The sequence below is a fragment of the Cnephaeus nilssonii genome, assembly GCF_951640355.1.
Source record: "Cnephaeus nilssonii genome assembly, chromosome: 12".
Taxonomy (NCBI): Eukaryota; Metazoa; Chordata; class Mammalia; order Chiroptera; family Vespertilionidae; genus Cnephaeus; species Cnephaeus nilssonii.
The window spans coordinates 71542192-71568303 of NC_137083.1; the positions used below are offsets into that span (position 1 = coordinate 71542192).

At 40.9% G+C, this 26112-nt stretch overlaps 1 protein-coding gene across 7 annotated transcripts in view; it reads right to left on the reverse strand.

Moving 5' to 3' along the window:
- Nucleotides 1–26112, reverse strand: part of ST7 (suppression of tumorigenicity 7) — a 307385-nt gene that overhangs the window by 39685 nt on the left and 241588 nt on the right. For 6 of the 7 annotated variants that reach the window (XM_079786006.1, XM_079786004.1, XM_079786003.1 and 3 more), the window contains 3 exons: nucleotides 18865–18979; nucleotides 6844–6916; nucleotides 5309–5411 (listed from right to left, as the gene is read on the reverse strand). In XM_079786006.1, coding sequence (XP_079642132.1) covers nucleotides 5309–5411; nucleotides 6844–6916; nucleotides 18865–18979 — 291 coding nt within the window. Of the gene's footprint in view, nucleotides 1–5308; nucleotides 5412–5722; nucleotides 6110–6843; nucleotides 6917–18864; nucleotides 18980–26112 lie in introns of those variants that run through there. The other variant, XM_079786007.1, reaches the window with a different exon arrangement.

Genomic DNA, 26112 nt, shown 5'->3' on the forward strand with positions numbered 1-26112 from the left:
CGAACTCCTGGTCTCCCGGCTGAATGCTTGAGGGGACACTTTGCATATCCTACCTAATAAAAGAGTAATATGCAAATTGACCCTAACTCTGCTACACCCACAAGCCACGCCCACCAGCCAATCAGAGCGAGTATGCAAATTAACCCAACCAAGATGGCTACAGCCATGGAGAAAGTAGGAGGGAGGATGGGTTTCCAAGGTGATAGAAGAAGCCAAGCTTTCTGCCTTCCCTGACTGGCCTAAGCCTCCACTCAAGGCTACAAAGTTTCAATTATAGAAGGTAAACAAATCCAAACAGAAATGGCTGCCATCCCATCCTGACCTGATCACCCACAACTGCCCTCCCCTCTTGGCCCCTAACCGCCTCTACCTCGGCCCCGCCACCATGACTTTGTCCAGAAGAACGTCTGGAAGGTCTCCCAGTCTAATTAGCATATTACCCTTTTATTAGTATAGATAGAGGCCTGGTGCACAGGCTGGTTTGCCCTGAAGGGTGTCCCGGATCAGGGTGGGGGTTTCTTTGGGGGGCAGGGCGGCCTGGGCAAGGGGCCTGTGGTGGTTTGCAGGCCGGCCACACCCCCATTGGGGTGGGGGTTCCCACTGGGGACGGTGCTGGCCTGGACGAGGGGCTGGGGCAGTTTGCAGGCCATCCACACCCCCATGGGGTGAGTGTCCCCGCTGGGGGACGTGGCCAGCCTGGGTGAGGGGCTGATGGCTATTTGCAGGCTGGCCACGCCCCCCAGCGGGGACCCTCACCCCATGGGGGCATGGCCAGCCTGGTTAAGGGGCTGAGGGCCTTTTGCAGGCCCCTCCCTCGGTGGTTGGCCTGGGCGACAACGACCCAAGCCTCCCACGCACCCGCCGGGGCCGGCTCCGTGTCCTCCACTTGCAGGTCCCTGCAGCCGGCCTGGGAGGGCGGGAAGCTTGGCTTCCTCCATTGCCAGGGGCAACCCAAGCCTCCCGCTCACTCTGGCTGGCTCTGTGGCCGTCACCATCTTAGTCCCGCTAATTTGCCTACTCACTCCTGATTGGCTGGTGGGCATTGCGAAGGTACAGTCAATTTGCATCTTTCTCTTTTATTAGTGTAGATAGCCAAGAAGTGGAAACAACTTAAATTTCCATCAATAAATGAATGGATACATATACACACACAATGGTATGTTAATCAGGCTTTAAAAAGGAAGAAAATCCTGTCCTATGCTGTGATGTGGATGAACTTGGAGTAAGTACAAGCTAGAGCTTCAGAAATCCTCGTATTTAGAATCCAAGAAAAGCCAGTCACAGAAGGACCAATGACTCCACATATAGGAGGTGTCTAAAGCAGCCACATTCACAGACACAGAAAGTGTAATGGTGGTTACCATGACTGGGGGAGGGATGAATGGAAAGTTGTTGTGCAATGATACAGAGGTTCAGTGATGAAAGAGGAGAAGATTCTAGAGATCTGCTGCACACAATGTGAATATCATTAACACTGTACTATATACTTAAAAATTTGTTAAGAAGGTAGATTTCATGATTTGTGTTTCTATGACATAAACATATTAAAGTAAATCATCCAGAAAATAGTTACAGAGAATACAGCATTTTAGTGTTTAAAGGCACATGACTAAAAGACTTGGACTTTAATGTTAAGTTAAAGGTCAAAGAACCAGAAAATTTGATGATCCTCCCCAAGAAAATAGATATACTCCCAATACTCAACCATAAAGTTCAATTTAAGTGGTCCATGTTTTTTAAAAATACTAATATGCTGTGTGACTATGATTCCGACGTATTAAAAATGTGCAGAATGAAATAGTCTTAAGTATGACTATATGATGATAATATAAATAATTATATACCTTTCTCTGATATAAAAAATTAAGATCATAACACCCCTAGTCATCTTCAAAAAAAAGAGTAAGCAGTAAGTACATAACCAATGCACTACAGTGAAAGATCACACGGGGAGTGACTGATTCTCAGATGAGGAAGGTATAGTTTCCTGGTGGTGACTTTTAATGGTGGGTGAAGGATGAGTAGGATTTCCTCAGAAGAAGCAAAGAGGGAAGGGGAAGAGAATGTTTCTGGAACAATGAACAGTCTGCTAGAAGGAGCTGGGAAAATGAAAAAACAAGTGGAGGCAGATGATGAGGGTCCTGTAGGGCTGGAGACACTGCTGCAGGTCCTCGGGAGGGGAACTGATTTGCAATGATGAGTCTAAGGGCTGATTCCTCCTTATAATGTGCTGCAAACCAGAGCTTCAGAAATCCTCATATTGAGAATCCAGCTGACTATTAAGAGGCTCCTTCAGAATAGAGACCCATGGCTTTTTAATGCTTTTATTTATTTCCCATTCCTGTGATGTGGTTAAGAGAGATACTCCTACTACTCATGTTTGCAGGTTACTCTTTGTTCCTAAGAGTAAAACTCCTGGAGTAAATAATATTTTTCACTGAATGTTAAAATATTAACTGTGTACCTTTGCTTAATGGAATACCTTATGGAACAAAGCTAAAAATGCATGGAAGGCAGTTCTCAGCTACTACATTTGGTATTTTTTTCTCCTGAGAAGACTATAATTGGGTAAAACAGTGTGAAGGTACTGGAAATTCCTGTGGTAGGCCATTGACAACTTCCTGAGAGAGAGAAAAAAGAGCCAGGGAAGTGTTTAAGACATGATAATATCTTGAAGAAGTAGGAATTGTCCACAAGGAATTGAGGGCCCTACAAAGTGATGTGCTTATCATCATTTGAAGTGTTCAAGTCAGGCTGTCTGCCACCAGTGGAGTGATGTTTAAGAGCTAGTGAACCCAGATCAGTCCAGGCTCTGTCATCTATTTACTGTGTGATCATGAGCAGGTTAGTTAACCTCTCAAACCGGCAGTGCCCTCATCTGGGAAGCAGAGACAATAACATGATACACTTTACAATGTTGTTATGAAAAAATGAATTAACATATGTAGTTCAGTTAGCATTGTGCTTGGCACATAGTAAACATCCAATAGAAGCCAATAATAAAATAACTATCATAATATCACTATAAGGAGAGTCAAGCTTAGGATGGAAAAGTGTCCTAGGTAACCATTAAGGCCCCTTCTTATACCAAGAGTCTAAGTGTTTTTACAGGGTGAAGCAAAAGTAGATTTACAGTTGTTTGTATTTAAAAAAATGCAATAATTAATAACTAGTAATACAAGAATATACTTTGTGCTTCTCGTGCTCACAGCTGTAAACCTACTTTGCCCCATTCAATATTCTGCATTGATATCTCATTAGAATTAAGGCTATTCTCTGCCTTAAAAGGCACCAATGTGTGTGTATGTGCACATGTGTGTGGGTGTGTTTACTGAAGTATTAGCAAGCAGTGCAATAAACTGCAGAACATGTATAGAAGATGTTTACAGCAGCCTGCATATAGTATACATGTACCAGAGATTTGCACTTAATTCTGAACATATGAGGCCAGTATTCACAGGACCTTTTCTTCATGGAAATGTTGAAAGAAGATCTGGAAACAAGTTTCCCTTCGGCACAATCAGCAACAAATAAAAGTGGTAGACAATCAATTTACCTGCATAGCCTATCTTTTCTCCATTTAATGATTAGAAAATAGAGTGAAATCAAATATTTAAAATGTTTCCACTTTTAGAAGAATTCTATTTTGCAGGGAGAGTGCTAGTTGACTGAGTCATATTCTTCCATGGTAGCTAGACTGTTTCTTAGGGATTTTAATACTCTTTCTAGAGGCTGAGTGAACTATTTAAGACCATTACCAAGAATTAAACAACAGCTTCAATTAAAATATCTCACCAACAAGTATTATACCAGTTTTTTAGCTTGAGCCCCAGGATTATAAGGCTCTGGTTGGCATAACTAGAAAAGTTAAGACATGATTATGAGACTTAATGAGCCACCAACAAGTAAAACATTAACCATTTTAATAGTTTACAAACAAATAGTGCTCAAGTATTTTTAAAAACTTTGACTGTATTATCTCACCTTATCTTTATCTTTTTTATCTTCATTTGAAAGATGAAATTCTGAGTTCAGAGATGCTAAGCCCAAGTAATAGAGACAGACCTTGAATGCAAGTTCTTGTCTCAGAGTCTAGGACTATACTGTCCCATACTATTTCTAAAAGAGCCTTATTTATTTTCATAGGATAGCTCTGTAGTTAGTGAGTGGCATTTAACAAATATTAGTTGATGACTTCAGTTTACTGTAATTCAGTATGAAGTTTTCATAACTAGTTTTACATTTTAATAATATTTGAGTGAACCTTTTTAACTTAGCTGAAAAAGATTAAATGAAGAGAAGTATTTTATCCCACTCTACGTACAATACCTAAGACTACAGATGCTAGGCTGGTCACCATGCACTGGGACTAGGGTGAATGAATACGCCCTTCTGTAACTGCGGCAACTGTGGCACTTCTTTTGTCGCTTTTCACCAATAAAGTCTTCATAAGATATTTTGCCAAGAAAATTCTGCCCTGCAATACCTGATATGCACTGACGGGATAGTTTCGTAGAGGTCAAAATGTGCTGTATAATATAAAAAAACTGAAAATGTTAAGTGATGTGCCTATCACATAGTAGGTACTCAAATACAGGTAAATCATAAATATACATCCATCCCCTGAACAAAAGATTATAGAAATATCTGTATATTTCTACCATGACTGACTCCCTTAAAATCAAATTCAGAAAAAATACATTAGACATATTAAATTGGTATTTATAATGGGTAGTTATAGTTATAAATTGGTCAATCATGTGGTTAAATATTTCCTACTACACAAACTTACTGAAATGGCACTCACAAGTCAAAAGAATAATAGTTCTTCATACTTGGAGGTTTTCCCTATTAATTTCTTGCCACTACTAATTAATTATCATTTATTTAGAGAGACACAGAAGGTCACATTGGTAAGTATTTTTTACCACTTTTATTCACAACAAGGTTCGTTTCCCGAGTTGGGTCTAAGTAAGACTAAAAACTTGTGTGAAATTCCTGTCAAATACATCAACGCCCTTGAGATCTCCACAGTTTGCCAATTTCAGACTTTCTTGACCTGGACTGTCTAAGCCAGGCCTATCAATTTACCTTGATTATATGAAGGCTGAAAACCAGCCCCAAAGCCTCTTGCATGAAGCTTTTGCTTAAAAATGAAGTTAATAATCATAGATTATACAGGGCCTCAATGTTTGTTGGATGCAATTCATTTTTTTTATGACTGTTTGCATTCAAGACATGATACTGTGGTCATGGAACATTTTCTCCGCTATCATAACGAGTTCCTGTGGGGATTCCACATACTCACTTTTGGCACGTGAGGATTGAACTCAACAGCTCTGTGAATGGCCTCGACTGCATTCATCTCTGCTGTGCTCAGCCCCCGTCGAGATGCAGCCTCGGGAGAGAATCTGAAAAGCAGAAAGACAAACACCATCCAGTTGGGACCTCTGGGCATCAACCCAGAGTGGCATCTACATTTCAAGGGCCCATAAAACCACAGCAAGCCAATGGCATGACCTTTCCAAACCTCCACTACATGGAACCTCCGAGTGACACCTCAGACCAAGGCCAACAAAAACCCCCACAGAAGCAGAAAGCATGTTTGCATCTAATCGTGGCAGAAATTAAATTCAGCGTCAAGTCTCTCTGTCTAAATCGCTATCTAAATTTTCTCTGGGGCACCTGCTTAGGTCAGGGGAGGGGATAGGGCTGATGAGGGCAGACAGTGTAGGAAAAGAGAAAACTAGGTTACAGAAGAACACTCTTGGTTAAAAACAAAACTGGGGAGAATTTTCAAGGAACTCCCAACCCAGCCTCAGTGCTGCCCTGGAGGGTAAGCCGTGCAGCCTCAGTGGCAGCAGGAGAACCTGCCTGCGGCCGGGCTGGCAGGGGTGTGTGCATGCCCCAACTGCGGGCCAGACACCTGCCCAAGTGGATGAAAAAAACCAGACCATGCAATCTCTTTCTCACCTCACACCCAGGGCTAACTCCAGAGCTGTGCTTGGCAGGCAGACACCACAGGGGAAGCTGTGACAACCCTGGCCCTGCCCTCCCAAGCTGGAGTCGCTGTGTAGGGAGAAAAGATGTTGCAGTAGGTACTGGCGATCTACAGGACAAAAAAAGAATGAAAGACAATTACTTCGGTCTTGAAGTGCACACACACTTAACAGCAAACCTGTCTGACATGGCAGAGGCTATTTTCTTTCCCTGTTATCTGATTTTCAGTGGGACCAAGGGAATACATGGGAAAGTGTGTTTCTGACCGAAAAACAGTTAAGCCATCTATTCTTTCTCACCTGCCAGTCGTCTTGGATGTTTATGGAAATTCTCTATGCCACAGTCACTTGCCTGAGTAAAATGGGCAAATATCCCATTGAGATGGCCACTCAAAGTAAACAGACCCTGGGCGGGAGTTGGTTTGGAGTAGATGAGACAAAGAATGGAGATGACCACCCCCTCTGCCATACTACTACCCAGTCTCGGACTGCTGAAGGAAGAGGAATAGGCAAAAAATGAATAAAAGAAAGGCATTTTGTGTTAAGTCCTAAGTAGGCCTTTTAGTTTGTATTATCTGACAAAAAAAAAAAGAAAAGAAAAGAAAGTCACTTCAGAGGCATGGAATTTTATATAAATCCCTCTTCAGGGATTCTTACACCCCTACAATACTTCAGGGTGTACATTCCCTCCTGCTGGTAGTGAAAGAAAAGATCAGCAGATTTTGGAAAATGCATGCTTATAAGCAGGGGCTCATAGAACAAGAGACTTCCAGAGAAGCTCTTGAAGCAACATCTTCTTAAGTCGGTAGGGCATTTAGTACCACACAGGTTGTTACTCACTTACTTGTCAGAGACAGCTCTTGCTTTGAGCAAGGCAGCTGTGTAGCATATTGTTGCCGACTTTGGTAAGCTTATATCTGTTAAAAAAAAAAAAGAAAAGAAAGAAAGTAGGAACTCTTGTAAGTTTTCAAAAACAAGGAGCAATGATTTTTAATATGCTAGTATTTTAAACATGTAAGTCTAATAAAGCATAAATTAAGAATATTATAATGTCTACAGTACACAGCTATTCCTTATGTATCTGGGTGGCATGTGCAACCAAGAGTAATTTATATTTTTGTAAATAACTCATGTTTAAAATCTATCAGACTGACTTTAGCAATCATCTTCTACTTTAAAATATGTAGTTTTATCTGTTGAGTTTACTCAAGCAGAGAATATCTAAAAATATATCAATTTAATGTTACATGAATACCCTTGATATCATGAAAGGCAAATATGATCTCTTTGTTACTTATAAAAATTTATCAACAGGCATATGAAATACCAATGTGAAGGAAAAATTATTACCTTTAATTAAAAAACAAACAAAAACATACCACAGCTCAAACTATATATCTTTTGAATTACATTTTAAGAAGTTCAAATTCAGTTTTTTTGTTAAAATGTAACATATATATTAAAACTATATAATAAGTCTTTATATATATAATGATATACATATGAAATTGTTAGAAAACTATACAATTTTTGTTCATTCAATCCCTTTTCATATAAAGCCTAACTTGTTTCCCAGAACAACTTCCTCTCAGTTTGTGTAGAAAATCTCAGATGAAGGAGGAGTGAGTAATAGGTTCAGATAATGAGTTTGCAGGGAAGTAAAACTACAGGGTACAACTAAGAGTAGATAAACTCAAAGAGAGTAGTCCTTTGGGGGAAAATATTTGTTTTTAAATTATGATTCTATTTCTTTATTTTTAAAAATGTTTTTATTGATTTCAGAGAGAGGAAGGGAGAGATAGAGATAGAAACATCAATGATGAGAGGGAATCATTGATCAACTGCTTCCTGCACACCCCCTACTGGTGAACCAAGGGCACGTACCCTGAGCAGGAATTGAACTGTGACCTCCTGGTTCATAGGTCAACACTCAACAACTGAGCCACAATGACCAGGATGAATCTATTTCTTACTAGAATAGTATTTCTTTAGTACTCAACCAAATGTATAATATAACATCGAAATGCATTCTAATTCAGACCAGGTAAAAATATGTAATTTGTGTTGCTGCCAAATTCACTTTGGGCTAGAGGAATACAACACCTGGAATCCTTGTAAGTTTCTTTACAGATCTGTTTTCAACTTAAAATTGTATTACAGTAGAAATGGAAAGGAAGTCCCACACTAGCCAATAGACAGAAGAAGAAAATCCTACCTAATATTAGAGTAATATGCAAATTGACCATACCTTTGCTACACCCACCAGCCACGCCCACCAAACACGCCCACCAGGAAACCGTCGCAGGGACGCTAGGGTGCGGCTGAGCCCAAGGCCGGGAAAGCCTCGGGCGGAGGCTTTCCCGGCCTTGGGTACCAGCGGGGAGCCTGCACGGATCGCAGGCAACCACCGGGGGTCGGCTCCTATGATCCTTAGCAGGGACGCTGGGTGCGGCCGAGCCCAAGGCCGTCGCCCAGGGCCCCGACCCTGAAAGAAGGCAGAAGGCGGTGGCCACAGCCAAGGCCTGGGTCCCTGGTGCCGGCAGGAAACTGGTGCAGGCAGCCAGGTGAATGAAGGTCTATTGCACGAATCTTCGTGCAAACAGGCTGCTAGTATTTTCATAAAAGAAAACCAATCCCTCATCCAATAACAAGTATTTACCATCAATTCCAGCATGAGGAATTTCTCTTCGAGAGAAATTTCAATGACATTGAGAAAATACAAATAATTATAGAAAATACCAACACAGAATTGAAAGGGAGAGAGTCTTTGCAACCCTGATCTCAGATATTATATACAAACAAAATTTCACCACCATATGCATAGTATAAAATGGTATGTTTATTATTAAGAAAAAAAAAAGTCAGACACTCACAGATTTTTCATTGCTTTTCCAATATCTAAACATTTAACCACTTCCCAGTGTGGGAAATCAATCTAGGAATCAAATATCTTGTTTGCTAGAGTCCACTCATTGATTGTCACTGGAAGATAATTTTTTAAAACTGCAGATAATACACATTTTACTTACTTAAATGTTCAGATCTTTTATTTAAAACGTATCCAAGCCTTGTTTCCACCCTTCCTGGTGGAAACCCACAGTATGGGAGAACATATTTGGCAATGATACATCTGTTAAAGGGTTAATATCCAAAATATATAAGGAATTCATACAACTTAACATAAGGAAGATAAACAACCCAATTAAAAAATGGGCAAAGGACCTAAACAGACACTTCTCCAAAGTAGACATATAGATGGCAAAGACACATATGAAAAAATGCTCAAAGTCACTAATCATAAGAGAGATGAAAATTAAAATGACAATGAGGTATCATCTCACACCTGTCAGAATGGCTACCATCAACAAAACAACAAATGACAAGTGCTGGAGAGAATGTAGAGAAAAGTGAACCCTAGTACACCGCTGGTGGGAATGCAGACTGGTGCAGCCATTATGAAAAACAGTATGGAATTTCCTTAGAAAATTAAATATGGAACTGCCATTTGACCCAGTGATCCCACTTCTAGGAATATATCCTAAGAAACCTGAAACAACAATCAGAAAAAATGTATGCACCCCTATGTTCAGAGCAGCACAATTTACCATAGCTAATATTTGGAAACAGCCTAAGTGCCCATCAGCAGATGAGTGGATTAAAAAGGGTGGTACATCTATACAACGGAATACTACGCTGCTATAAAAAAGAAAACTCTTACCATTTGCAACAGTATGGATGAACCTGGAGAGCATTATGCTAAGCGAAATAAGCCAGTTGGAGAAAGATAAATATCACATGATCTCACTCATTTGTGGAATCTAATGAACAACATAATCTGATGAACAAAAATAAAGCTAAAGTCATAGAAGCATTGGCCAGACCATTCAACCTAAGAGAGAAGGCAGGAGGAAGGAGGTAAGAGATCAAGCAAAGGACTTGCATGCATGCATATGAGCATAAGCAATGGACACAGACAGTAGGGGGGAGAGGGCATGTGCTGGAGGGGTGGGGAAGGGAGTGGCTGGGGAGAGGTCAATGGTGGAAAAGGAGACTTACATAATACTTAAAACAATAAAGAATTTAAATAAAAATTAAAATAAATAAATAATCTAGTTTGAAAAATGGGCAGAGGCCCTAAATAGACACTCTCCAAAGAGCATATACAGGCCAATAGATATGTAAAAAGATACTCAAGGTCAGAACCACCAGAGAAATGTAAATTAATACCACAATGAGTTATCACCTCACAGATTCCTAATGAGTTATCACCTATAGATTCCCTAATGTGTTCTTTAGAACTTCTATTTTCAATCTACGGATATGAAAGTATTTCCCCCAATATTAGCAATATGTCCTGTTCTTAAAAGTATACCCTTTGCACATTACCAGATGGCAAATAAGAAAGCTAATTTAGGATGGGCTTGATGACATCAGTAAAAATGGTCTTGATATAGTTATTGCATTCATATAACAGTTGTGACTACAAAGAGTCCAGCTATCCCTCACAAAAAAGTTTCTGCCCCTACATTTAGGACAATAACTAAATGGCCTAATGAAGTAAATCTAAAAAAAGAGCTTGGATTTGTAGTTGCACTGTACAAATTGTCCCAAGGCTGAAACAATTTGATCAGGAGTTAAAATCCTGGAATTTTTCTTTCACCTTTCCAAAAGTTTAGGAATTATTTATAGATAAAACTAAGTATTTCTGTTTTATCAGTTATCTGTTTACTAGAGGCCCGATGCATGAAATTTATGCAAAAGTAGGCCTTCACAGCCGCGGCTGTCTCAGTCCCTCCCTCACAGCCATGGCAGCTGCAGCCCTGGCTTTGTCCTGGAATGACGTCCAGAAGGACACCTGGTCTAATTAGCATATTACACTTTTATTATTATAGATATGTCCTTTTACATCCAAAATTAATTTTAATAGGAGGCCATGGCACTGCCTTTTGGGGAGCATAAGACTGGACTCTTATTTTCTTATTTTAACTATCATTTTATTTATGGTTTTCCATTTGAACAAAATTGATTTGAGAACAATGATAAAGTTAAGTGGTAATCTTGGCTCTTTTTAAAAGCCAACAGTTGCTGAACTCTTACCCTGTGCTCCACACTGTTCTAAACACTTAACATGGATTAACTACTTTATTCTTCACAACCAATTCCCAGCTGCGTGATCTTGGGAAAGTTACTTAGCCTTTCTAAGCCTCCATTCATTTCCAGAAGAAGAAACCGAGGCCTGGAAGGTTAAGTAATTTGCTGAATTCACTTAGCTATTGGGGTGGAGCTGGGTTTAATCTCACCATTACCAGTGACTGCCTTGGTATCCCAGGGAGACAGACAGAAACAGATGCTCCCAAAGGTAGCTTGTAGCATTCACATTCACATTCTTACTTGTTCTCTGAGATTCTTCTAAAATCGAAATGTGCAAATAATAATAAAGAAATGAATGAATTCTTTTCCACATTACCACCCTAATCTTTGAGATTTAAGCTTTCAACTGAGGTAGCCTATAAAGGGAATCCAAAGATTGTAACAACGTTCATAATGGCTTCTAAAAGAAGGTTGATGATAATAATCTTAAAAACATTTCTGTCCTTATAACAAATGTATGACTGGAAAAAAAAAGATGATAAGTCTCAAATTAAATGAACACCATACATAAAATCCCCTTTGTGACTAAAGAAAGCAGACACAAGTTGATTGAAGATGGAAAGCCAAATTGTGAAGATAGTTTCAGAAAGACAAGCAAACACAGACATACCTTTCTGAAGGAATGATTAAAACGGTATCTTAAAAGACAATTTGGCACCAATCATATTTTGACCATGCTGCAGCCTGCCTACCCCATGCCTTCAGAAGAGGAGTAAGAGAGGCAGAGGAAGTCACCTAAGGAAGGCTCATGTTTATGAAAGCACATGGGCTCTTAAAGCCAGAGAGACCTGGATTTGAATCCCACTAGTTCTGCAGTGTTCAAGGAATGTGTTCTTGAAAATTACTTAAACTCACAAGCCTCAGTTTCTGCATCTGCTAAAATGGAATAACCATCTCCTTGCAAGGTTATTGTGAGGGTTAAAGGTAATGTGTATAACATGTTTGGCACATGATAGTTTCTCAATAAATTGTAGCTAATTAATAACAACAAGAACCATGTTAATAAAAACAATTTTTAAAAATATTGCCAACAGCAGAGATGGCAGAAGTGTGATGGCCGAGACCATGGGCCTGGAGTCGGACCACCTCAGTTTTTACTCTGGCTTTCCTTTCCTTGTAGAATTCAGCTCTTACTGAAAAAAGAATGTTCTCAGTTTATCTCTTTTCTCTCATAACATATCATCTTCATGGCTTTACTTTCACATATGAGGCCCTTAATTTGGGCAAATTACTTAACTTCTCTTGGCACCAGTTACCACAGTTGTAAAGGGGAGCTAATAGTAACATCTACTTCATATGCTTGTGATGAGCATAAATGAGTTCGTCCATGTAGGGTTTAGAATCGTGTCTGACCCTGATATTATAAGAATGAATAAATGCTAGCTATTGTTGCTGCTGTTAGTTTACTCATTGTGTAAAGGACACTCCAAATCCAGGATCAACCACCCGGATAAAAATGATCCACCCAAATTGAAAACAAAAGAGTATGAAAACTCCTGAGGATGGCAAGACAGATTTTCAGACTAATGGCTGGAATAGCATAACATAACATGAGAATTTACCTCAAGGGCAAAATCAAAATTAGACTGAAGATTACAAAGATGTGTGACCAAATAACTGGTAATCCTACTAGGGATGCATAGCTTCCAAAGTACTTCACTACAAAAGGAGTTTGTGAATGTCACTTTTAAAACTCAAACCCAAACACACACACAACCCCCAGAAAACAGTGAAGAAGAGGCAAAGGGAATACATGTTGCCTTCCTCCTTTCCTCAAAACATAATGTTTCTACACACCCTCACCCTGTTCCTGCCATATTTCTGAATCCTTTTTGTAAAGGTCAGAAAAGCAGCACTAATCTCATTGTGTCACTTCCCAACGTACCATTTAAAAACATTCAGCCACCTAGCAAAAGTAATAAAGAAGGATTGGTGTTCCCATAAACCATACAAGAAACAGGTATCCAACAAGAACATTCCAATTTGCAAACATAACATATAATCCTGCTGTTTTAGATGTGGCTCTACAGAGAGGGATGGAGAGTCTGGGATTCAAAGTGCTGTGTCCAGCATGGCATGGATTAGAGTGATGGCGTCTGAACCATTGTCAGGGCACCCCTACTTGCTGTCTATACTCCAAGCCCTCTAAAGCACCAACACAGGGCCAGAAAATGGGACAACTCAGGATAGTTCCTTTGGGTCTCCAGGGAAAGCAGCAGGGATAAACTTGAAAAAGCCCACTTTATGGTATGGTGTGAGAAATAAGAGGCAGGTTTTTAATAATCGTGTGTGGTTGCAGCTCACTCCTCAAGAACAGTAACTTCAGCAGCCACTTCATTATATTTCTACTGTAAATGACACAGGTCTGAGCCAAGTCCGCACCAAAACACCCTTCAGAATTCAGTCGGGATTAGGTCATCTGCAGTCTATTGACAACTGTTGAACTCACAACCCCAAACAAGGCATCTCAGCAACAGTATGTGTCTGCCACTAATGAGGCTCTTTTTCCATGAATAATGAATAAGAACATCATCTCTGTTGCCAGGTACACAACATAAACAAAACTCAACACAAGGGCCTTGGTATGGTAAGTTTGTCCATTTGCAACAAAGGAATTTTGCAACGTGCAAGCCAAATTCTAGTAGAGGGTGGGACAGCTGTTGTAACAAATAATGTGAACATATGTTATCAGAATCTAATAAATCAGATTTCTGCTGTTGTGGAACAGAGGCGAGGCAATGGGATAGATAGAGATGACAGAAAGCTCCAAATGAGTTCATTTCTTTATTTTACAATCTGTCTTATAACACAAAGCTGATGACTTATCTAATGAACTGAGATCTTCATGAAAAGAGCCTTAAGAGATATGAGATCCCAAAGGCTCTATTGGCTAAATCGTTTTTTCTTAAGCCTTGATGTATCAGGTTGAGCACAGGTTGGCATGGGATGAGAACACTGGAAACTTGCTATGTCACTGATGGCTAAAGGGTGGCATTTGGAAAAATTCATGGTCACCTGAACCAAATGCATGGGGTTGGCTTTCTTTGGTATCAAAAGACCCTCACTGTATAAGCATTATGCCTATAAGGTAGTTTCATGACTTAGACTTCCAAAGTCAGCCAAACAGTGAGATTCCAGCATATAAACAGAACAAAAGTGAGCTGATGTGAAGGCCAAACAGTCTTTAGTTTGTTTACTATAAAGTGTACCACAAACACTTTTCTCCTTTTCTAAAATTGCTTCCATGTTTGGTAGCATGTACCTTGTCCCCCAGGGTGCTTGTGTTTGCTCAGGCCAAGAGACACCATCACTGGCAGAGGGCTCATAGTTTCCATCAGTGAGCAAGAACTAACAACAAAAGAAAACAAATGCAGTCTTACAATGCCTCTGTTTTCCTAACTGTAGGACCTAACTACAACCTATTTCAGAGATTCCTTATAAAGAATTGTGTGTCAAAAATAAGACTCAAATGTCCAGCTGGCATGGCCCGGTGGTTGAGTGTCGACCTATGAACCAGGAGGTCATGGTTCGATTCCCAGTCAGGGCACATGCCGGGTTGCAGGCTCAGTCCCCAGTGTGGGGCTCGCAGGAGGCAGCCAATCAATGATTCTCTCTCCTCAGTGATGTTTCCATCTCTCTCTCCCCCTCCCTTCCTCTCTGATATCAATAAAAATATATTAAAAATTAAAAATAAGCCTCAAAAATATAGTTTGCTCTACATGGTTGATGATATGCTGGAAAGTTTTACCTGAATATTCATTAAATGCACTAAATATACTTACTAAAGAAAGAATATTTTCTAAAGTACAAAATATAATCATGTAATATAAATAATCACTCCCTAATATCCACTTTATAAGCAAACATGTTTATTTTGGATAAAGCGTTAATGAAATAAAGCAGAACAGTATGAAATTATGCAGAGATTTCAGTAAACCAGGTCATGGCAGGTAATATGTGGATAACGTTTGTAAAATTATTCAAAAAGTGATTCACAGACAATGGCAATATAAATATAATATAATATAATATAATATAATATAATATAATATAATATAATATGTAATATAATATAATATGGCTAGCTTGGTTGCAAAGCACCCCCCACCCTGTGAAGAGTAATATACCATACCAGACCCCCAGCTCAGAGTTCCAGAGCTGGGAAGAGAAGTCCCCATAATTTGGGGCTGTAAAAACCAGTAGAGATTGTGGCCGAGTGACATAGAGGCTGCCAGAGACCCAAGTGTTCCTCTTAAAGGGCCAAAACACAAACTTACTCAGACTCGATCCTGCTGAGCTCCAGCCCTGGGCGGCTTTGGAGGACCCTGGGACATATAGGGAGGAATTGGATTGTCTAGCATAGGAGCAGGAACTCGGGGTGGCTTTCTCCCAGACGGGGGTGCTTCCTGGAGTCATTATTCCTGTGCTGAAACCTCCCCCAGCACAGGGCTGACTGGCAGCCATATCTGAGTCTCCATCAGCCTGGCTCACACTTTTTGCTCCACCCTGGTGATTCCCAGACCCTGCCCCTTCCCATTTGCAGCCCCAGCTAAGCTGTTTGCTCTTCCACATGAATGGCCTGTCCTGGCTCAGGCTTCAGACTTTGCTAAAATCTCTCAAACAAGCAACAGCTGGTGTCAGCATGATCCAAACCTATTAATAAAAGGCCCAAGACCCAGCACTAGCACCAGCCTGCCTTGCTTCACAGCTGGGCCTTGCTTGGGCACTTCCAAGCCCAATGCAAGTAGCAGCCATCTACAGACCTCTCTGTAGCTCCTGCCAGGTGGCCCCAGGCAGTGGCTGACTTCACACTTGCCTGGAGGCCCCAGAGCCAGTGCACCAGTGGACAGCTTCAGACTATACCAGATTACAACTCTACTCATCCACAAGCGACACACTGAAGGGGTAGACTCAGTGAGCACCAAAGCCCCATTGAAGAAAGTTCTGCTCCATAGGGGTGTCTCCTGCACAGCAGCTCTTCCACTGTAGTCGCAGCAGGTCCTCACAGCCAACTGGCCTGGAGGTCAAATCCTCCCAATGACACCAATAGCAAAAAAAGGCTCAACTACAAGACTGTACACACAGCCCATATAGGGGCATACATAGAGTACTCAGCTCAGGTGACTGGGGAGGCTGAGCCACTGGGGCCTACAGGACACCTACTACATAAGGCCACTCTACCAATTCCAGGAGACAAAGCAGCTCTACCTACTACATAGAAACAAACACAGGAAAGCAGCCAAAATGCGGAGACAAAGAAACATGTCACAAATGAAAGAGATGGAAGCAAGCAAACTACTGGATACAAAGTTCAAAACCGTGGTTATAAGGTTACTCAAGGATCTTAATGATAGCCTCAAGAGACTTAATGAGAGTTTCAAGGGACTCAATGGGAGCTTCAAGGGACTTAGTGATACTTTCAAGGATCTTAGTGAGAATTTCAAAGACATGAAAAAAGGACCAATCAGAAATTAAGCATACACTAACTGAAATAAAGAATAATTTACAAGGATTTAACAGTAGAGTAGAGGATTCCAGGAATCAAATCAATGATTTGGAATATGAGGAAGCAAAAACATCCAATCAGAAGAGCAAAAAGAAAAAGGAATCCAAAAATATGAAGACAGTGTAAGGAGCCTCTGGGATAACTTCAAGCATACCAACATTCACATTATGGGAGTGCAAGGAGAAGAGAGAGAGCAAGATATTGAAAACCTATTTGAAGAAATAATGACAGAAAACTTCCCCTACCTGGTGAAAGAAATAGACTTACAAGTCCAGGAAGCTCAAAGAGTCCCAGACAAGAGAAACCCAGAGGCCCACACAAAGACACATCATAATTAAAATGATAGGACTCAAGACAAAGAGAGAATCTTAAAAGCAGCAAGATAAAAGCAGTTACAAGGGAGCGCCCATATGATTGTCAGTTGATTTCTCAACAGAAACTTTGCAGACCAGAAGGGAGTATAAGAAATATTCAAAGTGATGAATAGCAAGGACCTACAACCAAGATAACTATGCCCAGCAAAGCTATCATTTAGAATGGAAGGTCAGATAAAGAGCTTCACAGACAAGAAAAAGCTAAAGGAGTCCATCACCACCAAACCAGTATTACATGAAACGTTGAAGGGTATTCTTTAAGAAGAGAAAGAAGAAGGAAAAAATAAATTAAAAATATGAAAAATAACATTTCAAATACATATCTATTAACAATTGAATCTAAAAATCAAAATAAACGAATAAGAAATCTAATGACAAAATAAACTGGTGAATAAAATAGAATCAGAGGTATGGAAACATGGAACAGATAACGAATCTCAGAGGGAAGGGGAGATTAACCAAAGATCTTATATGCATACTAGAGGCCCAGTGCACGAAATTTGTGCACTTGGGCGGGGGGGGGGGGGCGGTTTCCTCAGCCCGGATTGCGAGAGGGCGCAGGCCAGGCCGAGGGACCCCACAGGTGCACAATCGGAGCTGGGGAGGGACGCGGGAGGTTGGCCAGCTGGGGAGGGACCACGGGAGGGCCCCAGGGCGTGTCTGGCTCGTCTCGCTCAGTCCCAATCAGCTGGACCCCAGCAGCAAGCTAACCTTATGGGTCGGAGCATCTGCCCCCTGGTGGTCAGTGCACGTCATAGCGAGTGGTTGAGCGACTTTAGCATATCCTTAGCATATTACACTTTGATTGGTTGAATGGATGACCAGACGATCGGATGACCGGACACTTAGCATATTAGGCTTTTATTATATAGGATATGCATTACTTATGGACACAGACAATAGGGTGGTGAAGGCCTGGGGCAGGGTGGAAACTGGGTGGAGGGGGGCAATGGGGGAAAAATGGGGACATCTGTAATATTCTCAACAATAAAGATTTTAAAAATAAAAAGAACAGGCAAAATGGAATAAGCTCATGGATGGTAACCAGAACAGCTAAGGGATTTCAAAGTCCCTCATGTGAAGAAATGGGGGTTTCCGCTAATGAGGAGAAGACCTGGTAGGAAGGGGACATAATTTTATCTTCAAATATTTACTGAGTTGTCACAAGGGCTGTAGCAAGGGCTCCACATGACCAACAGGTAGTGATCACAGTCAACTAATGTGGGGGTCATAACAGGAGCTTCAGCAGTCAGCACTGTCCCAGTAGGGTATGTGCTGCCTACAGAGGTGCTGAGTGTTTTCTGGCCATGGAGGTAATAAAGCAGAACATTGACAGGAAGAGTGTGAGGGGAATCTGCTGGGAGGGAAGGAGAGGATGTGGCACAGGACACTCAACATTTCTGGCCCCCATTAACCATTAAATTGTAAGATTCTGTAAATGCCATCATAAAACTGTTAACAAAAATTCTCTAAGAGGATAGTTAACAAAGTGCTGTGCTATTTGAAATGATCCTTCCAACCTAATCTTTTTTTAATCCTCACCTGAGGACATGCTTAAAGAGAGGGAGAGAAAGAGAGATGAAGAAAGAGAGAGAAAGAGAAAGAAACATCGATGTGAGAGAAAAACATCAACTGGTTGCCTTCCGTATGTCTCCTGACCAGGGATTGAACCACAACCCAGGTATGTGCCCTGACCAGGAAATTGAACCAGCAACCTTTTGGTGCACAGGACAATGCTCAACCAATTGAGTCACTCCCAGCCAGGCCAATCTAATCACTAAATACATCACAAAGAGGAATACTCATGTAGATTTAAAAAAAACTGAGGACTTACCATCATACTTTGCTAAAACTGCCTGAACATCAGCATATGCTTGTAGCTCCAGAAGGGCCTCTAAAAGGTTTTCGTGGATGTTGAACATGCTTAGCAAGGGGAACTCCTTCATTAACTAGGAAAGAAAAAAAAACAAGGAATAATTAATATATCCGTCTCATTTTTAAAAGTATAACTAACACTGAATTGTAATATATTTATGTAATATAAATGTATAATGTAATTTTTAAAGTATAGTTAATACTGCATTATATGTATTCACACACATTATTATTTTGTAAAGCATTAAATGCTTAAATTTTTTCCTGTTATTTTGGGGAAATGACAACTTTGAATTTGTGAGATTCTAAAATGGGAGAAAATTCAAAAGCGGGGGGGGGGGGTTCATAAAAACTGAGAAAGATGCTTAGAGGTAGTGCTCAGTAATGCTGAAATACCAGAGGGACCCAATAAAGTGAAGGTTGAAAACTCTCTCTCAGGTGTTAACATATAAACCTATCGAGAACAGTTTGTATGGAAGCCAGAGAACAGAAGGGGAAGCAAGCAGGCACTACCTTTCGAGTGGAGCAGCCTGGTGACAAAGGAGAAAAGGTAGGAAAATAACGAAGGTGATATGGACTGAGAAAACATGTAAGTAGTGACAGGGAGTGGTAGTAAAGGGAGTGGATGTTCAGCAGTCCTACCTCAATAAAACAAAAGTCATGACATTTTCTGAGACTGAGGGAACAGGTGGCAGGGAGAAAGTTGAAAGATAGGGGTGAAAGATGGGGGGCAGAATAGTCACAAAGGGAAGAACTGCCTAAGGAAATACTCAAGCATTCCTAAGGCTATCTTGAGGGCCTAAAATGTTGGAGACGATGAATTTATAGAGGGTACAATGGGCATAATTGTCAAGTTTTAGCTGCCAGCTGCCCAGGATCAGTAGCAAAGATGACAGATGAGTTGGGCTGAAACTAGGCACACTAATTTAGATTTAATGAAAAGTCAAGGGTAAGAGTTGACAAGAATGGTGAAAGAATAATTAAAGGAATGGTCTAAAGGTTCTAGGCAGAATGGCCAGAAGAAAGGTCCAATGAGAGTTAAAAATAGTATATTGAACCTCACTGGAAAACAAAGAGAAAAGAGAAAGGACAAATATTTCAGAGTAAAATCATCTTAAAGAAAGGTAAATCTCATCTTACGGGGAAAATAACCCTTTCTTTATAAAGAAAAAAAAAAGCATATGTATATATCCTCTATTTTATCTCCTACATGAATAACTATTTTATTATAACACAATGACCTGTAAAAAAAGTGATAACTTTTTTACATGAACATTGTTAAAGCAATTGTGCTGAGAGAATACTCAAAAATAGGCTAATTCACCCATAAGCAAGAAACCAGTGGGTACAGTGCATTGTCTATGCACTTCTTACATTAGAAACATTTGCCATATTGTGTGTTTTTTAAGCCAAGAATAATTTAGCATATCTCTAAAAATAATTTTATGCAGCCCCAAAGAGCATTACATTACCAATGAAAAACACCTATCAAAATGATTGTGCATTCAATACGACTGTCTGAAGCCCCTAGAGACAGCGTGCTATGTTTTTATTGCTAGTAAGGAAATGAATAAGACTATCACACATTGTTGATGTTCTGTAATCAATAAAAGTATTTCTTGTTCTGGTTCACTTTGATTCTGGTTGGCATCACCCTTTGATTTTTTTCTCTTTCTAATTAGAGCTTGTTAGGATTAAAGCTCTCCATCATTCAGCATTTGGCAATACAATAAAAATATTCCCTACTGTAACATCTAAACATTTACAATTTTTTTTACCAATACCTCAGGTCAAACTTCAAGGACACAAGTCATATTCGGCAATTTTAAAACTGCAATTCCCAATATTGGCATGCTGAAGCTTAAAACTGAGAGGAGTCTTATTAAAATCCAATGAGACTGTATGAACCAACAGGGGGCCTCGGCTTGCGCAAACAGAACTTGAAGTAAGGTCGGAGGAGCTGGGGCAGTAGTGCTTTCACTGGAAGTTTGGACAGAGTCTATCATGTCAAAAAATCACCCATAAAAGGACTTCCATCATGGCAAACAGCAAATGTTGGAGAGGTAATTGAAGTCATATGACAATTTGGAGATCTAGCTTTGCTTGTTTAATATGAACAGGAAGAAAAAGTGATCTTTCCGCTGCCTCCCCTCACTCCAGCTATCGCCTTGTCCTCTCTCGCCCTTCACAAGCTATCTTACTTAGAAAAAGCCATGAGCACTACTCCCCAGCTCCCTTTACTCCTCACCACCTAGCTACAACCTGGCTTCCAGCCCACAATTCCTCTGAATCTGTTCATCCCCGTGGAGAGGTGACTTAAATTGCTCCGTGGACACCCTCCCGTACTCTTCCTGCTTGACCTCTGCAACTTTGACAGCTTGATGACTTTTTCCTTGAAACTCGTCTCCCTTGGCTTCCTCAGCACCATTCTCTTCTGGCTTTCTTCTGACCTGTCTCCCAGCTCCCTCTCCCCTTCCCACTTGTCTGCTACTTAGGAGTAAGTAGTCTCCCCGTTGTGTCCCAAGTACTCTTCTCATGAACACCCTGATCGCTAGGACTACTCTCGTGTCCAGAGTCTCAATGCAACCATCTTTGTGGGGATGGCTCCCCCATCCTCACATCCTCTCTGACCCTCTCCTAAGTGATTATATTAGGTCAGTTTATAAACGATTTCCCTGACAGTTTTACCTGATACACCTAATACCAGGCTCATAAATTCCTCCTCCCCAAGCCAGCCCTTCAAAGCTGCTCTTCCCCTTGGTATTTCCTACCGTGGAAAATAGAATCATTAGCTCCTGTTGCCCTCCTCACCCTACCCACTACAGTCACCTTAGAGGTCCCGAAACCCCCAAATTAATATGTAAAAACTGCCAATAGGTTCACAGAAAGCTGTTATGCAAACAAACAATTAACAAGCAAACATGATGGTCAGAATCATTAGCATCTCCTCTTTCCTTGGGCCTTGCTGCTAATACCTTAGGTCAGTGGTCGGCAAACTCATTAGTCAACAGAGCGGCAAACCGCGGCGGCTCACGAGCCGCAGTTTGCCGACCACTGCCTTAGGTTATGTCCTCATACTTGGCCTAAATTGCTCTGCTTGCCTCTGGATCACCTCTTTCCTATCCACCCTGCACATTGCTGTCATAACGCTTTTCAAACATACAGTGGAGTCCATCATGCCGCTGCTTAAAAAGCAACCACGGGCATGGCTGGACCTACCCCAAGGAAATAGGCACATGTGAATACAAGTTACAAATAAGGCTGCTTATCACAACATTATTTATAACCAGAGGCCCGATGCACGAGATCCATGCAAGAGTAGGCCTTCCTTCCCCAGGCTGCCGGCACCAGCCTCTCTCTGGCACCCAGGCCCCGGGCTTCTCTCCGGCCGCCAGCACCGGGACCCGGGCTTCCCTCCCCGCCCCGGCTTTGTCCGGAAGGACATCCGGTCTAATTAGCATATTATGCTTTTATTATTGTAGATTATTGTAGATAGTGAACAATGCAAGCAACTTAAATTTTATTCCATTATGAGGCATTTAAATGTAAGACATAGTCATCTTTTGGGCCATTATATGTAGTCCTTAGTAATTAAATTCTCAAATAAGTTTTAATGGCATGGCCTGGGAAATGCTGACATACAAAGTTACATTAGAAAAAGCAGGATGCAGACTATATTTTGCAATAAGATCATGCTTTCCTTCTATATCTACACATAGAAACACACTTGGTAAGAAATGAGCCAAATCTTTTAACAGGGCTTATTTCTGGTTAGTGAGATTAAAGGTGAGTTTTATTTCTTCCTTCATATTTTCCATATGTTCTAGTATTTTTAAGGAGTATATGTACATTCTATAAACTGGGGAGGAAAGACTACATATAAGAATACTGGCTTCTCATCAAATTCAGGATATAAAATGCTTAGCCTGGCAAACACAGCCACTTATGACAAGACCTTGCCCACTGCGCCAGCCTCATGTGTAGCCACTTTACTGTCCACACACCACGCTCCCACCACAGAACAGCTTTCGGTTCCTTAAACAGGCCACATTCACTGGTGTTTCTACCCACACTCCCTCTCCGCCCGGGTGCTCTCCCTTCTGCCTCCTTGATCCATCTGGCCAGGTCCTCAACATCCAGAACCCTTACCTGCCCTTTGACTCCTGGCCTCTTGCCTCCATCTGCCAGGTTAAGTACTCCTGCCCCAAACTCCCAGAGTCCTGGTCACCATGGTCTATTGCTCCATCCTCCCCTGAGCCTGGGACAAGTGAGAGAGCAGGACCGCTTTCTTAGCAATAGACTCTTGGTCACTAACTGACCCATCATAGATGCTCAACACATGTTTCATGAATAGAATGCTTTTTGAAGTTTCTTCCTTTGGGGCACAAATTATATGTGTGCTGCCACAGGGCCACTTCAGGTTATATATCCCTGAACTGGTTCCTCTACCCTTTAAAATCTTCCAATTACCTTCCACTATCCACACCTTGGAAAAGGTCCAGCTACAACCATAAACTCTGATTTAATGGAAGGAAGAATTTTCTTACACTGAGAGCTGTCTGAAAATGGACTAGATAGTCTAGAGAAGGCTCCCTCACTGGAACTACTCATATAGAGAGAAGCCAGTCACTGAACAGGGATTCTCAAAAAATGACCCCGGATGTTTCCAGTTCAGTAATTCCAGGGGACATTTCCCCAGCTCCTGAGCTTAACTCTCAGGCCCTCCCTAGCTCAGCACCACACCCCTCTTGCCTCTCTTGTCTTCTACAGGATCAAAACTGTAGCCTTGTCAGACTAGATATTACCCACCATTCCCGGAATTCTTTCTCCAGTTACTAGCCACTGTGTTTTTGCTCAATCTGTTCTCACCACCTGGAATACCTTTTCCCTTCATTTTCAAGGCAGCCTGTCAAAACCACCCCACCCTCCAAAGCCCAGATCAAATGCCACCTCCTAAAGTCACAGAAAGTGAGAGCCAGCAGAGCCCATGGAGGTCATCCAAACACCTGCTCAGTTTACAGACTCGGCCCCTCCCACGCCCACCCCACCAAAAACAATGAAGTCTGAAAATTTAAGTGATTCAGCCAAAATTAGTTACAGGACTATGATTCAAATCCAGTCATCAATACTGATGCCAAATTTCAGCACATCAGAACCCAGTCTCTGGCCTGCCAAGTCCTGGAGAACTAAACCATTTTGCTTATGCTTCTCTGCTACACGTACATATCTGCGTTGTATAGTGTTTATAAGACTGTATGAAGACAGCTGAGGAAAGAGCCTATAGTTGGAGTTATTCCTGCCCCTTACCACTTGTGACCCTTTGTACAAATTATTTAACTTCTCTGAACCTTGCTTTCTTCATCTCCTGGGTCTCAGCTCATATGGCATCTTTTCAGACTCTCTCTACCACCCACCCTACCTAACAGTGTCACCCCATTCACCATTTTCCATTGTTTCTATCACTTTCTGAAATCATCTTGTTTTATGTTGCTTAATATTAGGTAATATAATAAGCAAAATAAAAAATAATTAAAAAGAGAGATAGTAGGTAACACTATTATTACAGGGGTCAGCAATTTTTTTTCTTTAAAAAGCCAGAGAGTAAATATTTTGGGCTTTGCAAGCCAGATGGTCTGTTTTGCAGCTATTCAGATCTGACATTGTAGCGTGAATGCAGCAGCCATGAACAATAAATATATAACTGAGAGAGTAAGACTATGTTCCAATAAAACTTTACTTCAAAAACAGGCAGGAACCCAGATTTGGCTTGCAGGCCTTAGTCTGCAACTTCTGGTTAACAGGATAATTTTTAAAAGGAGTTTTATAAAAAGTTTCATAGTGATATTATATTTGAAAAACATAGCACCCCTTATGCGCATTTGGTTTGGCACTCCATGGCAAAACTGAGAAAGACTGACCCTCTAACCCAACACTTCTCCAGCTCTCTTCCTAGAGACACTCCCACGGGCTTCTGAAGGGACATACCGGGGCAGCCACCCAAGATGGGAAGCACGGCCACAGACAGTGGGATGGATAGATCAATCAGGTACACTCGTATGACAAAAGCGACTTAGCAGGCAAAAGGACTAAGCTAAGCTTTGTATATCTTTTTTTTTTTTAATATATTTTATTGATTTTTTACAGAGAGGAAGAGAGAGGGACAGAGAGTTAGAAACATCAATGAGAGAGAAACATCGATCAGCTGCCTCTTGCACACCCCCCACTGGGGATGTGCCCGCAACCAAGGTACATGCCCCCGACCGGAATCGAACCTGGGACCCTTGAGTCCGCAGGCCGACGCTCTGAGCCAAACCGGTTTCGGCAGCTTTGTATATCTTAATGTGGACAAATATCAAGGAGTTTTGAGTGGGGAAAAAAAAAACACTATGGAGAAATACATTGTAGAATGTGATCGAATTTAATTAAATTTTAAAATGCACACAAAACAATTTTACATATCATTTATGAGTATTTATTGTAGAAACGTATGAAAACAAACTAAACACACCAACCTGCTGGCACCTCAAAGGAAGTGAATGGTGAATGGTGGTCAGACGGGGGCTATGGCTTTATATTGTTTTATTTCTTTTCAGTAAACAAGGTGAACATGACAAAATTTTATTTGTTATTTTTATTTATTAATTCTGGGTAGTGAGGCTGTTTTTAATATGTTATTCTTTATTTTTATGTACATTTTTAAAGTTACTTCCTGAAACATAGGGAGTTCATTAAATGTACTTTTCATTTGTAACGCCTCAAGTCATGAAGAGTTCAATTTCTCATCACTTTAATTTTTATTTGTTTTCCTATTTTCTAAGTGCCTTAAGACAAAATTATTTTTTTCCGTTGGGGCTTTGAGTCTATAGCCCCTTAAAGTATTGCTGGAGTCTAAAAAAGATCCAAGTCTGACTAAACAACATTTAGAGAATTTCCTCAAAAAATAATTTCATCTAATAGATTTTAATACACTGCACTTGAATTCTGTAATGATATCAAGATAATAACTGCTAATTTCAGGTGCACTACAGCTTAGCCACTGCTTAATTCCTCTCTATCTGAGTTCCAGAGAGCAGGTCCACTGACACATGTGGTGTGAGGAATTATAAGAACTATTATTTCACCTTGAAGGAACCTTTAGAGTTAAACTGACTATAAGGTAAGTTCCTTCCCTCTCTGTGCCTTCGCATTGGGTTAGTGTTAGGCTTAG